Below are 14478 nucleotides of genomic sequence, written 5' to 3'. Positions count from 1 at the left end.
GATAATTAAATATTTATATTTATATTTCTAGTCTTTATGTTCTTTCATTAGAGTACAAATTTCTTTAAGTTCTTCCAAAACCACATGTGGAAATTTGGAATCAAGTAAGTTGTACTAAATCCTTTCATCATTCTCATTGTGGAGTCAAATTTGTATTCAGTTTTGAATTCATGCTGAGTGCTCATTTTGATGAAGCTTAGACATTTCTTTAAACTGAAAACTATAGAGTCTGAATATAAACATATTTAAGTCTAAGTATATAAGTGGCAAATCTATAGCACAGCTCAAATGTAATTTCTAGGGAATGGCTTGGAAAGAATACCACTAGATTCACAACGACATCTTTCTTTCCACTCTATGTTTATGCAAGTTAAAATTGTGTAAAATCAATACCACTGTTGAACCTGAGGCATGCACAAGAATAACTGCTAAAAGGAATATGTTGAAGGAGCTGGGCATTTTTGTTAATTGTGTCAGCAACTAACCTCTCTGCTTTTATGTTTAAAAAAATACCATAATAAAAACATTTTTCAGAAATAAAGGGAAGCAGATACTTAGCCTAGTGATTAAGATGGCTAAGTTCCACATCACATAGCCTGGGTTCAATTCTTGGTTCTGGTTGCTGACTCCAGCTTCCTGCTAATGTAGACACTAGGAAGTCAACGTGATGATCCAAGTAATTGGGTTTCTGCCACCCATGTGGGAGACCTGAGTTGCATTCCTGGCTCCCAACTTGGTTTCTTTATCTGCAAGGTGAAAGTATGAATTAGAGAGTCTCTAGGGTTCTTTGCAAGGTTGACATTCCTATAGTAAATGAGCATTGTTCTTACTCCTATAATCATTGTTCTCCTCCTATAATCACTGTCAGTTCCTGTTACCTGTTCTCCCTGGAAGTGAGATTTGCCAATATGTGAGGAAATAGTTATTTTTCTTATGCTAAAGCTGACTCTAATAAACAGTGTGATACCAGGGATTCTTACTCTCATCAATCCCCCAAACAACTTTTTTTTTTTTTTTGACAGGCAGAGTGGACAGTGAGAGAGAGAGAGAGAGACAGAGAGAAAGGTCTTCCTTTTCCGTTGGTTCACCCTCCAATGGCCGCTGCGGCCGGCGCATCTCGCTGATCCGAAGCTAGGAGCCAGGTGCTTCTCCTGGTCTCCCATGCGGGTGCAGGGCCCAAGCACTTGGGCCATCCTCCACTGCACTCCTGGGCCACAGCAGAGAGCTGGACTGGAAGAGGAGCAGCTGGGACTAGAACTGGCACTCATATGGGATGCTGGCACTGCAGGCGGAAGATTAACCAAGTGAGCCAATGGCCGCTGCGGCCGGAGCGCTGTGGCCAGAGCACTGCACTGATTCGAAGCCAGGAGCCAGCTTCTTCTTCTGGTCTCCTATGTGGGTGCAGGTCCCAAGGACTTGGGCCATCCTCCACTGCACTCCCATGCCATAGCAGAGAGCTGGACTGGAAGAGGAGCAACTGGGACAGAATCCCTATTGAGCTGTGGCGCCAGCCCCCAAACAACTTTCTAAACATGGTTTTATAGTAATATAATAAATCAGCTTCTCCTTTGCCACATCATGGATCCCTCTAGAGGGAGATTCTAACAGATGGTTATTAGTGATTTAAAAAAGAGAGAGTGACAGCACTGAGTTTTTTCTTCCACAGACTTTTTTTTTTACATTGTAACAGTTATATTTCAGAACATAGTTTACAGATAATACTAAAGTGTAACTTTTAAACGGAGAAAGTGGTTTGTGTTCTGTGATTTTCGTAAGCAGTGAAAAGTGCTTTTCAAGGCTAACTGGCAGTCCATTTCCAAGGCACCTCAAGAATACCATTGAGCATATCTCAGTCTCCTGATGATAAATGCAAATGCTATATCCTCATGCTTTCCATGCACACCACTGTCCTCAGTAATACAAATATTATCCTTTGTTAAAACGAACAGCATAGCATGGAGCACATAGTGAGTCAGAGCATCTTGCCCATGTGAAAAATATCAACCATGCTGAAAGAAAGCTTCATGATGATGATCTGGTGGTTCTAGAGATTTTTTTTTTTTGTATTAACGATGAGGTGAGGGGTAGAGTGGGTAGGTAGGTAAAAAACAGAAACCAGCAACAACCAAAGTTTTATTTCTGGTTCTTCTGTGACTGACTCATAGTATGAACTTGAACCAGTCATCTTTATCCACACAAGTGGCTTAGTTTATAGACTGAAGTAAGAAAATGCTTCAGCTTCCCTATTTGAGTGTTGGAGAACTGCTGAGATCACTTACATAAATATTTTTCTTTGAGCTCCCTAGAAGACAGGAACTTTATAAATATTTAGTGTTATTGTTGCACCTTAGTAGACAGGAAAATTATGATACTCCCAAGAAGAAATAACCTATTTCAGACCATCCTAGTTTATACTAAGTGGCTTTATGTTGGTTTGTCATCCCCCATCCATGCTGTAGGCTTTCTTTTTTCTTCACTCCTTCTCCCAGCCCCTTGCAGTTAATTAGTATAGAAATATAAATAAACCTTAGCAACAGAGGGTTTGAAGGTGAGGAAGCTCAGCATGGGTGCAGTCATACCGAATGATCTCAAGCTGTGTATCAGAATGGGTGTGGAATAAAAATAAATAGTACATTTTAAATCCCTGATTGAAAATTGTGAGAAAATGATTCATTTTAAGAATGAGTAATTCAGTTGAACATCCTGAACTTAAGATCTTACAGACTCTCATTCTGTCTATTCTGTTTCTTTTGTCTATTCATGTGTCCAAAGGACACACTGAGGAAAAAGAGGCATAAGAAAACACAATTGTAATGAGCATCTTTAGAGCAACTCTGTTTATTTCAAGTGGAGTCTTGCAAAATTAATTCACCTGTTTCTTTGCAAACTCTTGTCCAACAGGCTGTTGCTCCAACACTTTTATGGCTCTGGGTTCCAAAATGATGTTCCCGGAATGAATACCAAGGTTATTTTTGGATAGTGGGATTTCAGGTGATGTTTTTAAAAAAGATTTATTTATTATTATTTGAAAGGCAGAGTTACAGGGAGGGGGAGAGACAATAAGAGACCTTCCATCCACTGGTTCATCCCCCACATGGTGGCAACTGCTGGGGCTGGGCCAGGCCAAAGCCAGGAGCCTGGAGTTTCATTGGTGTCTTCCAGTTGGGTGCAGAGACCCAAGGACTTGAGCCGCCTTCTACTGCTTTCCCAGGCACATAGAAGGAAGCTGGATTGGAAGTGAAGCAACCTGGACTTGAACTGGCTCCCGAATGGGATGCTAGTATTGTAGCTGGCCCCTTAATCTGCTGCCAAAACACCAGCTCCCAGGTGATTTTCTTTCTTTTAGTTTACTTACTTATCTATACTTTTCTACTTTTCCTAAATTTTCCCTTCAAACAGGTAGGTTTCCTCGACACAAAAACAAATTATTTTTAAAATATAATTTTCAAACCTCTTACCACTGATTTCATTCACTTCTCTGCCACATAGCCTATGTTTTTAGTGAACCTGTGCTTTCTTTCTGCTTTCCTTAAAAATTTAAGGCAAGCAATAGCTGTAACTAATTTCCAAATAGGGAAAAATGAGTTCTTTATGCAACTGAAATGTAGAGTTGACTTTGATTCACAGAACTCAGATAGCTTACAAAGCACACTTAGATAAAAACTTCTGTTTTGTCACTGGGGCAATTCATGTCAGAGCAGAGTGGGTCTCCTGAGAATGAATTATGCTAATTTTTTGTTTGTTGGCCTAATCTCAAGATGATTATGTTAGTTTTAATGTTCCTTGCACTCCAGAGGCAAAGTTAGTCGCAAAAAAAAAAAAAAAAAAAAAAAAAAACAGTTTCACCTTCAATGATAATAATCAATGCAATCATCAAACCGATTCAAATTTTTCTTTTCTGAGTGTTCAGGTGCAAGCTTTTCTATTTTTGCCTCAATTTCAATGCAAAGTAGAACATTCCATTGTATCCAGGGGCAAAGGTTTCCCCTCCATGGTTCAATTTTTTAAGGAGAATGCTTCCAGGATGATTTGGATATGCAACTATGCACTTTTCCTACTAATGTTTACTAAGCACCTACTGCATGTCTGTCCGTATTCTAGGAAGTGGGGTTACAGCAAGGAACCTGATGAGGTTCTTGCCTTAAAGCATCTACTAGAGGAAAACAGGTGTAGCACCAAAAGTGCACTGAGGCGTCAGGGGTGCTATTTGAGCTGCACAAAATATTCCATGGACCCCACTATGGAGAGGTTGACGCAATCTGTGAAATGTGGGAAGGAGTTTCAGAAAATACTTCAAAGGAAAAGGGAGGAGTGGGCTGGGTGGGGTTGAAAGGCAAACTTGGCAAAGCAAGCCACCCGCAAGGCACAGTGATGGGAACAAGGCTGGCTCTCACTGAGGATCCTAGACTTCATTTTCATGGCTTTAGAGGTCAACAGGCAAGCAAGAGGAGAGTGATGGAAGGTAAAGCAAGAACAGTAAATGGAGGGATCATCATTTTGCTTGGATAAGGAAACATAATTTGCTAAGAGATGTAAATTTGGGGTTTATATAAGGAAGCCTCAGACAGGTATGTTCAGGCTCCTCTCTGTTAGGAATCAAAGAAATGTTACAGAAGAGAAAGATCTGCCTTTGATCACGCTTCAGGATTTTAACTCTCCTGAAAGGCTCGACCCGTATGGTGAGTGTGCCAGGACCGAATCCTCTGGGCCTCTGCATCCAGCACTTTCTGCCTCTCCCCCTTATTTTCATGGAGGCAGTCAGGATCAGCAGCAGCAGGCGTTGCCACAACCCCTGGTGCTTGCAGAAACCCAGCTCTGAGGTTGCACCCTTTGCTTGCTGCAGTGATACTGGGAACCCTGAAGTCAGCAGGGTGGATCTTGTTGGAGCCCAGTCCCCAGATGCTGGTATTTCCCTTTCTCCATGCCTCTTCCATTCCTTCATGTCTCACTTCTCACTTTATCCCAAGGCTTCAAAATCACTCTTCTCTGATGCCTGGCCCCTGCTTCCTGTACCCTTGGTACAAATTCCTTTCTGGACAAACTCCCCAAACCCCTTGGGAAGCACATCCACATGCAGTTTGCCTTCCAGACTCAGCCAAATGTGCCTGTATCCTTAGAAGAACATAGTTTAGATGCATGCTGGAAGCTTTGGAAGTTATGGGAAAAGAAAACAAGAAAAACACAAGCTCGAGGAAAAAAAAAAAAAACCTAAAGGTGGTTTCTGTGGAGCCTCCAAATCCAAGATAAATAACACATTTTTTTTTCAATATTCTTCTTACTCATATTTTCCAACTGAGATAGATCCTCGCTTGTGTGTTTTTCTATTTGGTATTTTGTATTTTTGTAAGCCACCTCCTTTGAACCTTTTTTTTTTTTTTTGCAACATGGCAGAATAAAAATAAAGGAATAAAGAAGGTTACTTAATAGTTGCCATATTTGAAGTCAAGAATGATGTAGTAAGAGGTAGAAACGAAAAACAAAACAAACTTTTTGCTAAAACACGGCCAGAGCCATAAGTTGAAAGGGCAGGGAATGAAGACTACATTGCAACCCGTCCTGACTTCCTCTGCCGGTGGCGAAGTAGTCCAAGGGGGGAAAACCAAACCCAAATGAAGGCGGGAGGAAGGTTAAGCCCGGGGCGCGGAGACTTCGCGGCTGCAGGAGTAAGACCTTAAGATCTGCAGCTGGGAGAGAGAAGGGAAAGGCGCTGTGGGGTTCTGTGGGGGCCTATGGGGAAAAGCCGACAGCCACGTTCTGGGATGTGAAGGTCACCCTGGGTGGCGGGACTTTCTCTGCACCACACCCAGCGCAACCCCCTTTGCTCAACCCTCCCTCTTCCCGGCTGCGCTCTTGTCAGTTTCCCCGTCGTTTCCCAGGCGTCCCTCCCCCAAGCCGGGAAGATTTTCTCTCCGTCCTTTCCCTCGGCTCCTGGCGCCCGCTCTGCGCTCCTCCCACGGAGCCCTTCGTTTTCCTCCCTGCCAATGGGGGGTCCGGGCGGCAGGTGGATCGGCGGCCAGGGGCAGCCACCGCGAAGAGTCTGCCCGGCCTGGGCCCGACGGCACTGGACGGGGCGCGGCCCGCGGGCCGCCCGGGGCGGGGAAAGCGGCCCTGCCCCTCCCGGGCCCCGCGCGGCCGGCCCCAGGGGCGGTCCCAGGCTGCCCGCTCGCCGCCGCCGCTCCGCGTGCCTGCTGGGCGCTCCCCAGTGGTGGAGCCCAGGTGCCGGCGGGCAGGAGGCCCCGAGGATGTGCGGCTGGCGGCTGCTCCTGCTCTGGGGGCTGCTCCCCGGGGCAGCGGCGGGGGGCTCGGGCCGAACCTACCCGCACCGCACCCTGCTCGACTCGGACGGCAAATATTGGCTGGGCTGGGGCCAGCGGGGCAGCCGGCTCGCCTTCCGCCTCGAGGTGCGCACCGCCGGCTACGTGGGCTTGGGCTTCTCGCCCACCGGGACCATGGCTGCGGCGGACATCGTAGTGGGCGGCGTGGCCCATGGGCAGCCGTACTTGCAGGTAAGCGCACCTCTCAGAGCAGCCGGCCCGGCCGAGCCCAGTTCGGAGGGAGCGGGCGCTGGCGCGAAGCGCCCCCGAGGCCGTCCGCGTGTCTAACCCCAGCCTCGCTCCCTGCATCCCAGCGCCCCGAGCCCTTCGCGAGCTCACGTTGGCGGTCTGTTTCCGTACCTCCGCGGTCCAAAGCGCTCTTGGCCAGGCTCCCCGGCTCCGCCGCGCCCTGCTGCTCCGAGTTTTCGGTCGGGTGAGCCCCAATAATTTTCCTTCTCTGAACCCTTTGAGGTTCCCAGCGTCCTCACTAAGTAAATCCCGCACGTCCACACCTGCCACAATTCCCGCTTTATTCCTGGTGGGAAAGGAGAGACTCCCGGCGTAGGGGACGGAACGGGACGGCTCTGACCGAGGGAGTGCGAGAGCTTTTACACCTTGCGGACTGGGGTTGGGAATTTTGAACTTTCCCAACGGCTGCGATCTGGGAGCCCCTGCGCCTGGGACTGTTCAGCTCCTCGGTGCAGAGGGAGCGTGAAGGGTTCTTAAGTATCCCTTAGGAACTTTGCTATTCAGAGGGATGTTTAGGAAACTGCGCTTAGAGACCTTCAAAAGCTAATGTCCCCAGGCAAAATCCCCTATTTAGTGCTAACAATAGTAACAATGGAGACACGGTTAATGTGACAGCTGCCGATTGGCTGTGAGGGAGATCGCTTGGCGAGGTTGCCTGGTCCTAGGTGCCATTCAGGAACTGGAAAAAGAAGCGGGAGGAGCAGTTGGAGGAGGTGGAGGAGAAGAAGGAAGTTAGGTGTCTTGGACGTCTTTGACCATGACCAACGTTTGGATCCTGGTGGAGATACACTGTTATTTGAAATACTCTTCTCAAAATAGTGTCCTTTGTTAAAAAGCCAGGTGAGAACTCCAGTTGTTTTGTCATTGTCTGAAGGCTTGGTTGGTATTTTAATCAATGTTCCTGAGGGATTGCACGGGGCACGACTCCATAATTTTATCCTCAAAGAGGGATTGCAAGGGGCACGACTCCATAATTTTATCCTCAACTTCTAAGTACTATTTCCACAAGCTCTGACTGAGACGCCATCAGTTTGGAACCCTGATTCTTGGCTGCAAAAAAAAAAGTGACAAATAAAAAAAAAAATCAAAGCTCCCCAGAGGTCTAGGTTGTTCATAAATTAAACGTTTCCTCCCTGAATAAGTGCTGTAAAGCTCCAATAAAGTAAAGTTTTATGATAATTGCACTCTGCTGAAGTCACTATACTCCTGCTGTGCATCCCAGACATTAAATTTGTGAATGAACAATTTGACCCCAAGTAAACGTCACTGACTGACAATCTGCAATGTTAGGAAGTAGATAGCAACTTATTTAAATATGATTTGAACCAAGTTGTTGGTTGGTTGTTTGGTCTGTGTGCTTGTTTTTGAAGATTGGGGACTGTAGCATGCCCCTTAATCATGAGTATGTGTTCTGCAGAAGGGACATGAGAAATTTTAACATGATGGTGTTATAGAACAGGGCAGACTTTGAGAATTAATGATATTATGTTTTCCCAAAAGTATAGCATTTTTGGAATGCTCGCCCAATTTGATATCAAATAAAAGGCTAAGAGTAGAATCCTGATTGTGCTGTTAATGGACCCACCAAAAGCATAGACTCTGCTAAACTACCAAATATCTTCACACTTCTGGTCGCTTTTCATAAAGATTGCATAAATGGTCTTTAGATCAATTTCGAAACTGGATCCTTTCTTAAAGAAATTGTTGAATATGTATCACTTTTAGATTAATTAGAAACAGTTTTCCAATATAAAGATCAATAAGTAGGATTTTAATTTCTATATTTATTCTTAAAGAAATAAAATCTTAGTTTTATATATAAAGGATAATCATTTTCTTATTTGGCTGACATTCTATGCCAATCCACTTCTTTCAGCATTCTACTCATTTTAAGATGTATAAAATACGATAAAATGCTGATCAACTAAGTGGAAAGATAGAGGAAAGACAGAAAATACTATAAATAAAAAGAAATATATAATTCTGGCTGAATCATTTGGGCTAGGTGATCCTATTTTTCATGACTTGAACTTGAATCTTTTCCCTGGGAACTATTGGCAAGTCTTCCTACACTAGTGTAATATACGGTATCCTCAGAAACTGTACTGAAAAAGAAATAAGATTCTTTAATAGGGTGTATGTGGTTCTACTAGTAGACTTCGGGTTTCATGTAACTTGAGAGAACCTTAGTGGAACAATGGAAAAGCATCTGCTCTGGGGGCAGCCACTAATAGTTGGGCAGTGGCTTCGGACCTAATGATAACAATCTCAGTCACCTCATTTGTGGCTTTTTCCCATCTATTTTCTTCTTCTTTCTTTAATTTTAAGCTCCAGCTTTAGTGTTTCTTCATGATTCTTCTGACTTTAATTTCTAATTATGTGTGTGTGTGGTTTTTGTTTGTTTGTTTTTCTTTTTACAAAAGGTGTTCACTTCTGGGTAACTCTCGAAGAGGGAATCCCAACAAGCAGGTAGAGCATTGTTGGCTAAACCTGGTAGAGGTCAGGAAGGAAATGGAACAGAGTGGTGTGCAGTTGAGTGATACAGGCAGATGTTTTACAGCAGAGATAGAGGGCACTGCGGTGTTGAGGGAACTGGAGACTTTGTGAGTGAATTTTGACAGAGGAATGCAAAGCCAGAATTACCAGATCTTTTGTATATTTTGTTTTGTTTTGGGAGTAGACAAAAATTTAGCTTGTGTGTGTGTATATGTAAAAATCTTCTGACTACTAAATATTGGCAATGGTTCAGATTTGTACAAAGCACCACATAGTGGGCACATACACCAGTACACACACACACACACACAATTTCAGTTGGGATGTATCTCACAGGCAATCTAATCTTGGATCAAGAGGAAAAGAGCTAAAATTAATAATCAACCCAATTTATGAAAATCAATGAAAGGCACAGAAACAAGCCCTATTTATTTTTAGGCCAATTTAATTCTGTGCCAAGAAGTGGGTTTAATATTGGGCACCTTTGTCCAATGTCTATCAATCCTACATAACAAACTGCCCCAAACATACTAACCTAGCACAATGAAAGCATTTTCCTCTCTCAAAGATCTGCAATTTGAACAGGGCATGGAGGGGATAGCGCTCCTGTGCTCCACTTTGTGTCAACTCCAAAGTAGATGATTGAAAGCATATGTGGGTTCACTCCCTGGAATGTGTGACTGGTGGTTGATGTTTGCTATTGACTGGAATCTTAGCTAGTACTGTGGTGGGATCATGACTTTTTTTTTTTTTTGGACAGGCAGAGTGGATAGTGAGAGAGAGAGAGACAGAGAGAAGGGTCTTCCTTTTTGCCATTGGTTCACTCTCCAATGGCCACTGCGGCCGGCACATCTCACTGATCCGAAGCCAGGAGCCAGGTGCTTTTCCTGGTCTCCCATGCGGGTGCAGGGCCCAAGCACTTGGGCCATCCTCCACTGCCTTCCCGGGCCATAGCAGAGAGCTGGCCTGGAAGAGGGGCAACCGGGATAGAATCCGGCGCCCCGACCGGGACTAGAACCCGGTGTGCCGGCGCCGCAAGGTGGAGGATTAGCCTGTTAAGCCATGGCGCCGGCCAGGATCATGACTTTACCATGTGACTACATAGCTTCCTTGCATACCAAGGGTTGATACCATGAGTGAAAATCTCAAGAGGCCCAGGTGGAAACTGTAGATTTTTATGACATTGCCTTTAAGTCAGGTCATATGACTTTTGCTATGGATACAGACACACTGGATTCAAGATGGATTCAGACTCCATCTCAATATTATGTCATAATATGGTTACATGGGAATGAAATATATTGTTGTGGGCATCTTAGGAAAATATATTTATACTACATCGATCCTCACTGGCTTCTCACAATCTCTTTCTTACCACCACTTTTGATGTCTGTCTACATATCTTCATGTATCTACTCTCTTGACACTACTTAAAATGAGAGGCAATGTTTACTTCTTCACCATTTCTTTTGCTCTATTTCTCCCCTATCCCCCCTTTCTCTCTCTCTCTCTCTCTCTCTCTCTCTCTCTCTCTCTCTCTCTCTCTCTCTCTCTCTCACATACACACACACACACACACACCCTACTGTTATAGAGTTGGTAAACAGTTGGTACCTTTCCCATTGGCTTCATGTTCCATGCTCTCTCTGTTTCTGCCCATTGCCCCTCCTCCCAACAAGAGTTCTGAATCTTGGCCACTCCATAGTTTTCAGTGGTTGCCTATCACTGATTCAGCATTCCATCCAGTGAGATAACCTGCAGAGGGTGGTGTGCTTGCCTGTATGCTTATGGAGTCAAAAAATGAGTTTGAATTCCCTTGCCTCTTGGCAAAAGGCTTTGCCACTCTTAAAACTGGTGTACTGGAAATTCTCCCTGCCTATTTGGTAACTTTTTCGACCTTGTCTGGAGATAGTTTTTTAAAGGGTGATAAAATGGGGAAGAAAAGAAGGGAGCACTGTGGTTGTGAAGCAAAGCCAGTTCCAGTGTCACCCACTGGATCAATGGATGGGGGATGCTGCTGAGGTCAGTTTCTACATTGTCTTTTCGCAAAGCACTGAGGCGGGAGTGGAGAACTGTCTTTCCTTTTGCATTGGCTTTTCAGAACCTCAGTATTTTGTCTACATGAATCGGCTCAACTCTCATTTTCCTGATAGATTCCTGTCCCTTCCTTATTCTTTGCCCCTCTTTGACACAGAGCAGTTCCACCCCCACCGGAACCATTTAGCAACTAAGAGTGCCCATTTGAGACAAGTAATCCAGTTGATGAATGCCCAGTTTGTGTGAGTGAGAGAGCAGCATTGTAGGATGTGCCTGTTGAATTTGCACAAAAATGGATTCACGCTTCCTATGGGGGTATGAATCGCTAGTGAATGCAGACCAAAACATATGTCATCATTTGCCACAGCCTTGCTTGTTGGCTATCACAAAAACTGAAGCCTTTCTGTGAGAAGTGTCTACAGCAGCAGGGTAATTGCTACTGGGCCGTTCAGTCGCTGAGGAAGAGCTTGGAACTGAGTTGAAATCACAGAAAACAGTGAGCATTCTTTGTGGTTAACGATGTGCTTCTTTTAAGTGCACCCCAGCCAACGGCAACAAAGAAATGTTTGGAAAGCAAATTGAAAGCCTGTAAGGGGAAGATGAAGAGAGTGTGCAAGGCTGACACAGCTCAGCTGGTGCTTTGTTAAGAGATATTTATAAGTCTTTGGATTATGCCCCCCGATTTCCAGATGACGAAGGGACTTTTCCAAGCTTCATGCTTTGTGTATTAGTAACAAGGACACATGGTCCAGTGCAATGCTTCAGCGCAGGCCGGAGGATGCTCTACAGCTGTATGCTTCTCCTTGGCAGAGCAGATGATTTCATAATTAGCCTGAGGACACGGGAAGACCTAATAGCCAGAGCAACAATGCACCTGAATTGACAAATGGGCTTCAAGCCTTCGGGCAACCAACGGCCTATTTTGGAGTCTTGGAGAAAGAGAGGCCAGAGTCCACTTTAAAGGAAGTGAATGGTGATTTTATTGATTCATCATTTGTAAAATAAAATTGTTGGCAAAAGGGATGAATTCATTACACATGATCGTGTTTCTGGAAATGTTTAATCCATATGTAATAAAAAATTGTGCAGATGGATGCATCGCACTGTTTTTTTTATTGTTGCTAGTAAAGAACTTTTAAACAGAAAAATATTTCTCCAGGAAGCTTCTTCCAAATTTTTGTCTTTTAACTTGTTAAATTCTAGAGTAGATGAAAAAATAAAAAAAAGTTGATTTGTAAGGAAAGCATACAGTGTATATGCAAAAATTACTTCAAAAATTATTTCAAGTAGATAATTTTTTATTTGCAAGTCAGAGTTACACAGAAAGAGAAGGAGAGTCAGAGAGAGAGAAATCTTCCATTCGATGGTTCACTCCCCAATTGGCCACAATGGCTGGAGTTGTGCCGACCTGAAACCAGGAGCCAGGAGCTTCTTCCGGGTCTCCCATGCGGGTGCAGGGGCCTAATGACTTGGGCCATCTTCTACTGCTTTTCCCAGGCCGTAGCAGAGAGCTGGATCAGGAATGGAGCAGCTGCGACTCGAACTGGCGCCCATATGGGATGCCGGCGCTTCAGGCCATGGTGTTAACCTGCTGTGCCCCAGCGCCAACCCCTCAAGCAGATAATTTTTTTTTTTTAACTTATTTGACTGGTAGAGTTAGACAGTGAGTGAGAGAGAAAGGTCTTTCTTCCGTTGGTTCATCCCCCCCCCCCCCAATGGCTGCTACGGCCGGCACTGCACCGATCTGAAGCCAGGAGCCAGGTGCCTCCTCTTGGTCTCGCATGCAGGTGCAGGCACCCAGTCACCTGGGTCATCCTCCACTGCCCTCCCGGTCCACAGCAGAGAGCTAGACTGGAAGAGGAGCAACTGGGACTAGAACCCAGCTCCCATATAGGATGCCGGCGCCGCAGGTGGAGGATTAGCCAAGTGAGCCACTGCGCCTGCCCCAAGCAGACAATTTTTATGAAGTATAAGTTTGGAATTCTAAGATCACTTCTGAGTGCTACACAAATAATGTACAGAGCAATTTTAATCTATGATTCATCTAATGTAACCAAAAATTATGAGAAAAATTTACAGGTTAAATGCTGATGTTTTGTGTGTTTACTTACTGCCTCTTTAGAACTCAGAGTTTGACTGAATCCTCAAGGCTTCTGTCCTCAATCTTCTTCCCAAATTTTATGGGTGAAGAAACGATGCCAGAGGTAACTATTAAATGGCTTGTTGGAGACAATTCAGGTACAGATCAGCAAGCTGGATTTATTTCCTCTGAGCGCTGGTCTGGTGCCCTTTCTTCTGCAGGCAACCTGTATGTTACGTGAAGAAACACAATCCAAATTTTTTCCTAAGTGAAAAAATGTTTAATAAAGCACATCTTAAGACAAAGTGATAAAATCACAGTATTTCTCTTACAACTTTTTCGCTATAAATGTATGCATACCCATTTCTATGGTATGATTTTTAAATGATTTTTCATTCATTGAATTTTTAATATATGCCATGCATTGTAAAAAAAAAAAAATCTTTGAAAGTGCTTGTGCCAGCAATTCTCAAGATAAGTCTGTGCAGTCAATATCTTATGTCTCTCCTTTTGTAGATGTACAACGTGGGGCTCCAGGTCACACAGCGTGGGAATCACTTATGGTTTTCACATGACTGTTTCGGGAAAGTACTCACTTATAGGCAGGGAATGTTGGGATTTTCACTCATTCATTCAGCCAATGTTCATTGAATGTTTGCTGAAGAGTTCTAGATACTAGAGACATGTTTTTGGATGAGATGAAATAAGTGAAATTATGGAGTTCATGTTTTGGGTAAGGCAACCTGAAAAAAAAAAACAAACAAACAAGAAAAACTCAGAAAGGGATAAGTGCTGTGTGGAGAATTGAAACATGACATGATAAGAGGCATGAGGTGTTTAGGATGCTGATAGCAATAAAGGAAAACAAGTGTCCCAAGTTTAGAAGATTGCTTTTCAAAGTTAACCCTAGTGTTTACAAATTCAAAATATTCTATATTGTGAAGAACATTATCTAGTATGGGCATCAAAGAATTCAGTGTGCCTTAAATATAGAAGACTACCTACCTGGAAAAAAATATAATTAATGTTTTTTTTTCAAATATGCCTGAACCACATTAGCTCTCTTTTCTATTTCTGTGGCATTGTTACAGAGATGTTTAGTAAGCTCAGCTAGAGTCTTTCAAGCTTTGATCTAGAGAAATGTCTTAATAGTAGCTGTGAATGTTTTTCTCTTATATCCTGTATTCTTTCTCATCTTCAATAACATTAAACAGCTAAGAGCTTTGACCTGCTAGAGCAACAGCACAAAGTGTGTTTGAGGAGAATTTCTACCCTCCATGCAACTTTTAAGCTAACATTTTG

At 43.8% G+C, this 14478-nt stretch overlaps 1 protein-coding gene across 1 annotated transcript in view; it reads left to right on the top strand.

Annotated features, from left to right (window-relative positions):
* The first annotated feature begins 6203 nt into the window (after positions 1 to 6203).
* MOXD1 (monooxygenase DBH like 1) overlaps positions 6204 to 14478 on the top strand; it is a 112711-nt gene continuing 104436 nt past the window's right edge. The window contains exon 1 of the mRNA XM_062186772.1: positions 6204 to 6506. Coding sequence (XP_062042756.1) covers positions 6243 to 6506 — 264 coding nt within the window. The 5' untranslated portion in view covers positions 6204 to 6242. The remainder of the gene's footprint in view (positions 6507 to 14478) is intronic.

The sequence above is a fragment of the Lepus europaeus genome, chromosome 3 (assembly GCF_033115175.1).
Source record: "Lepus europaeus isolate LE1 chromosome 3, mLepTim1.pri, whole genome shotgun sequence".
In the NCBI taxonomy this organism is placed as follows: domain Eukaryota; kingdom Metazoa; phylum Chordata; class Mammalia; order Lagomorpha; family Leporidae; genus Lepus; species Lepus europaeus.
Note: the sequence above shows the minus strand (reverse complement) of the source record. Positions and strands in the feature narration are given on the sequence as shown.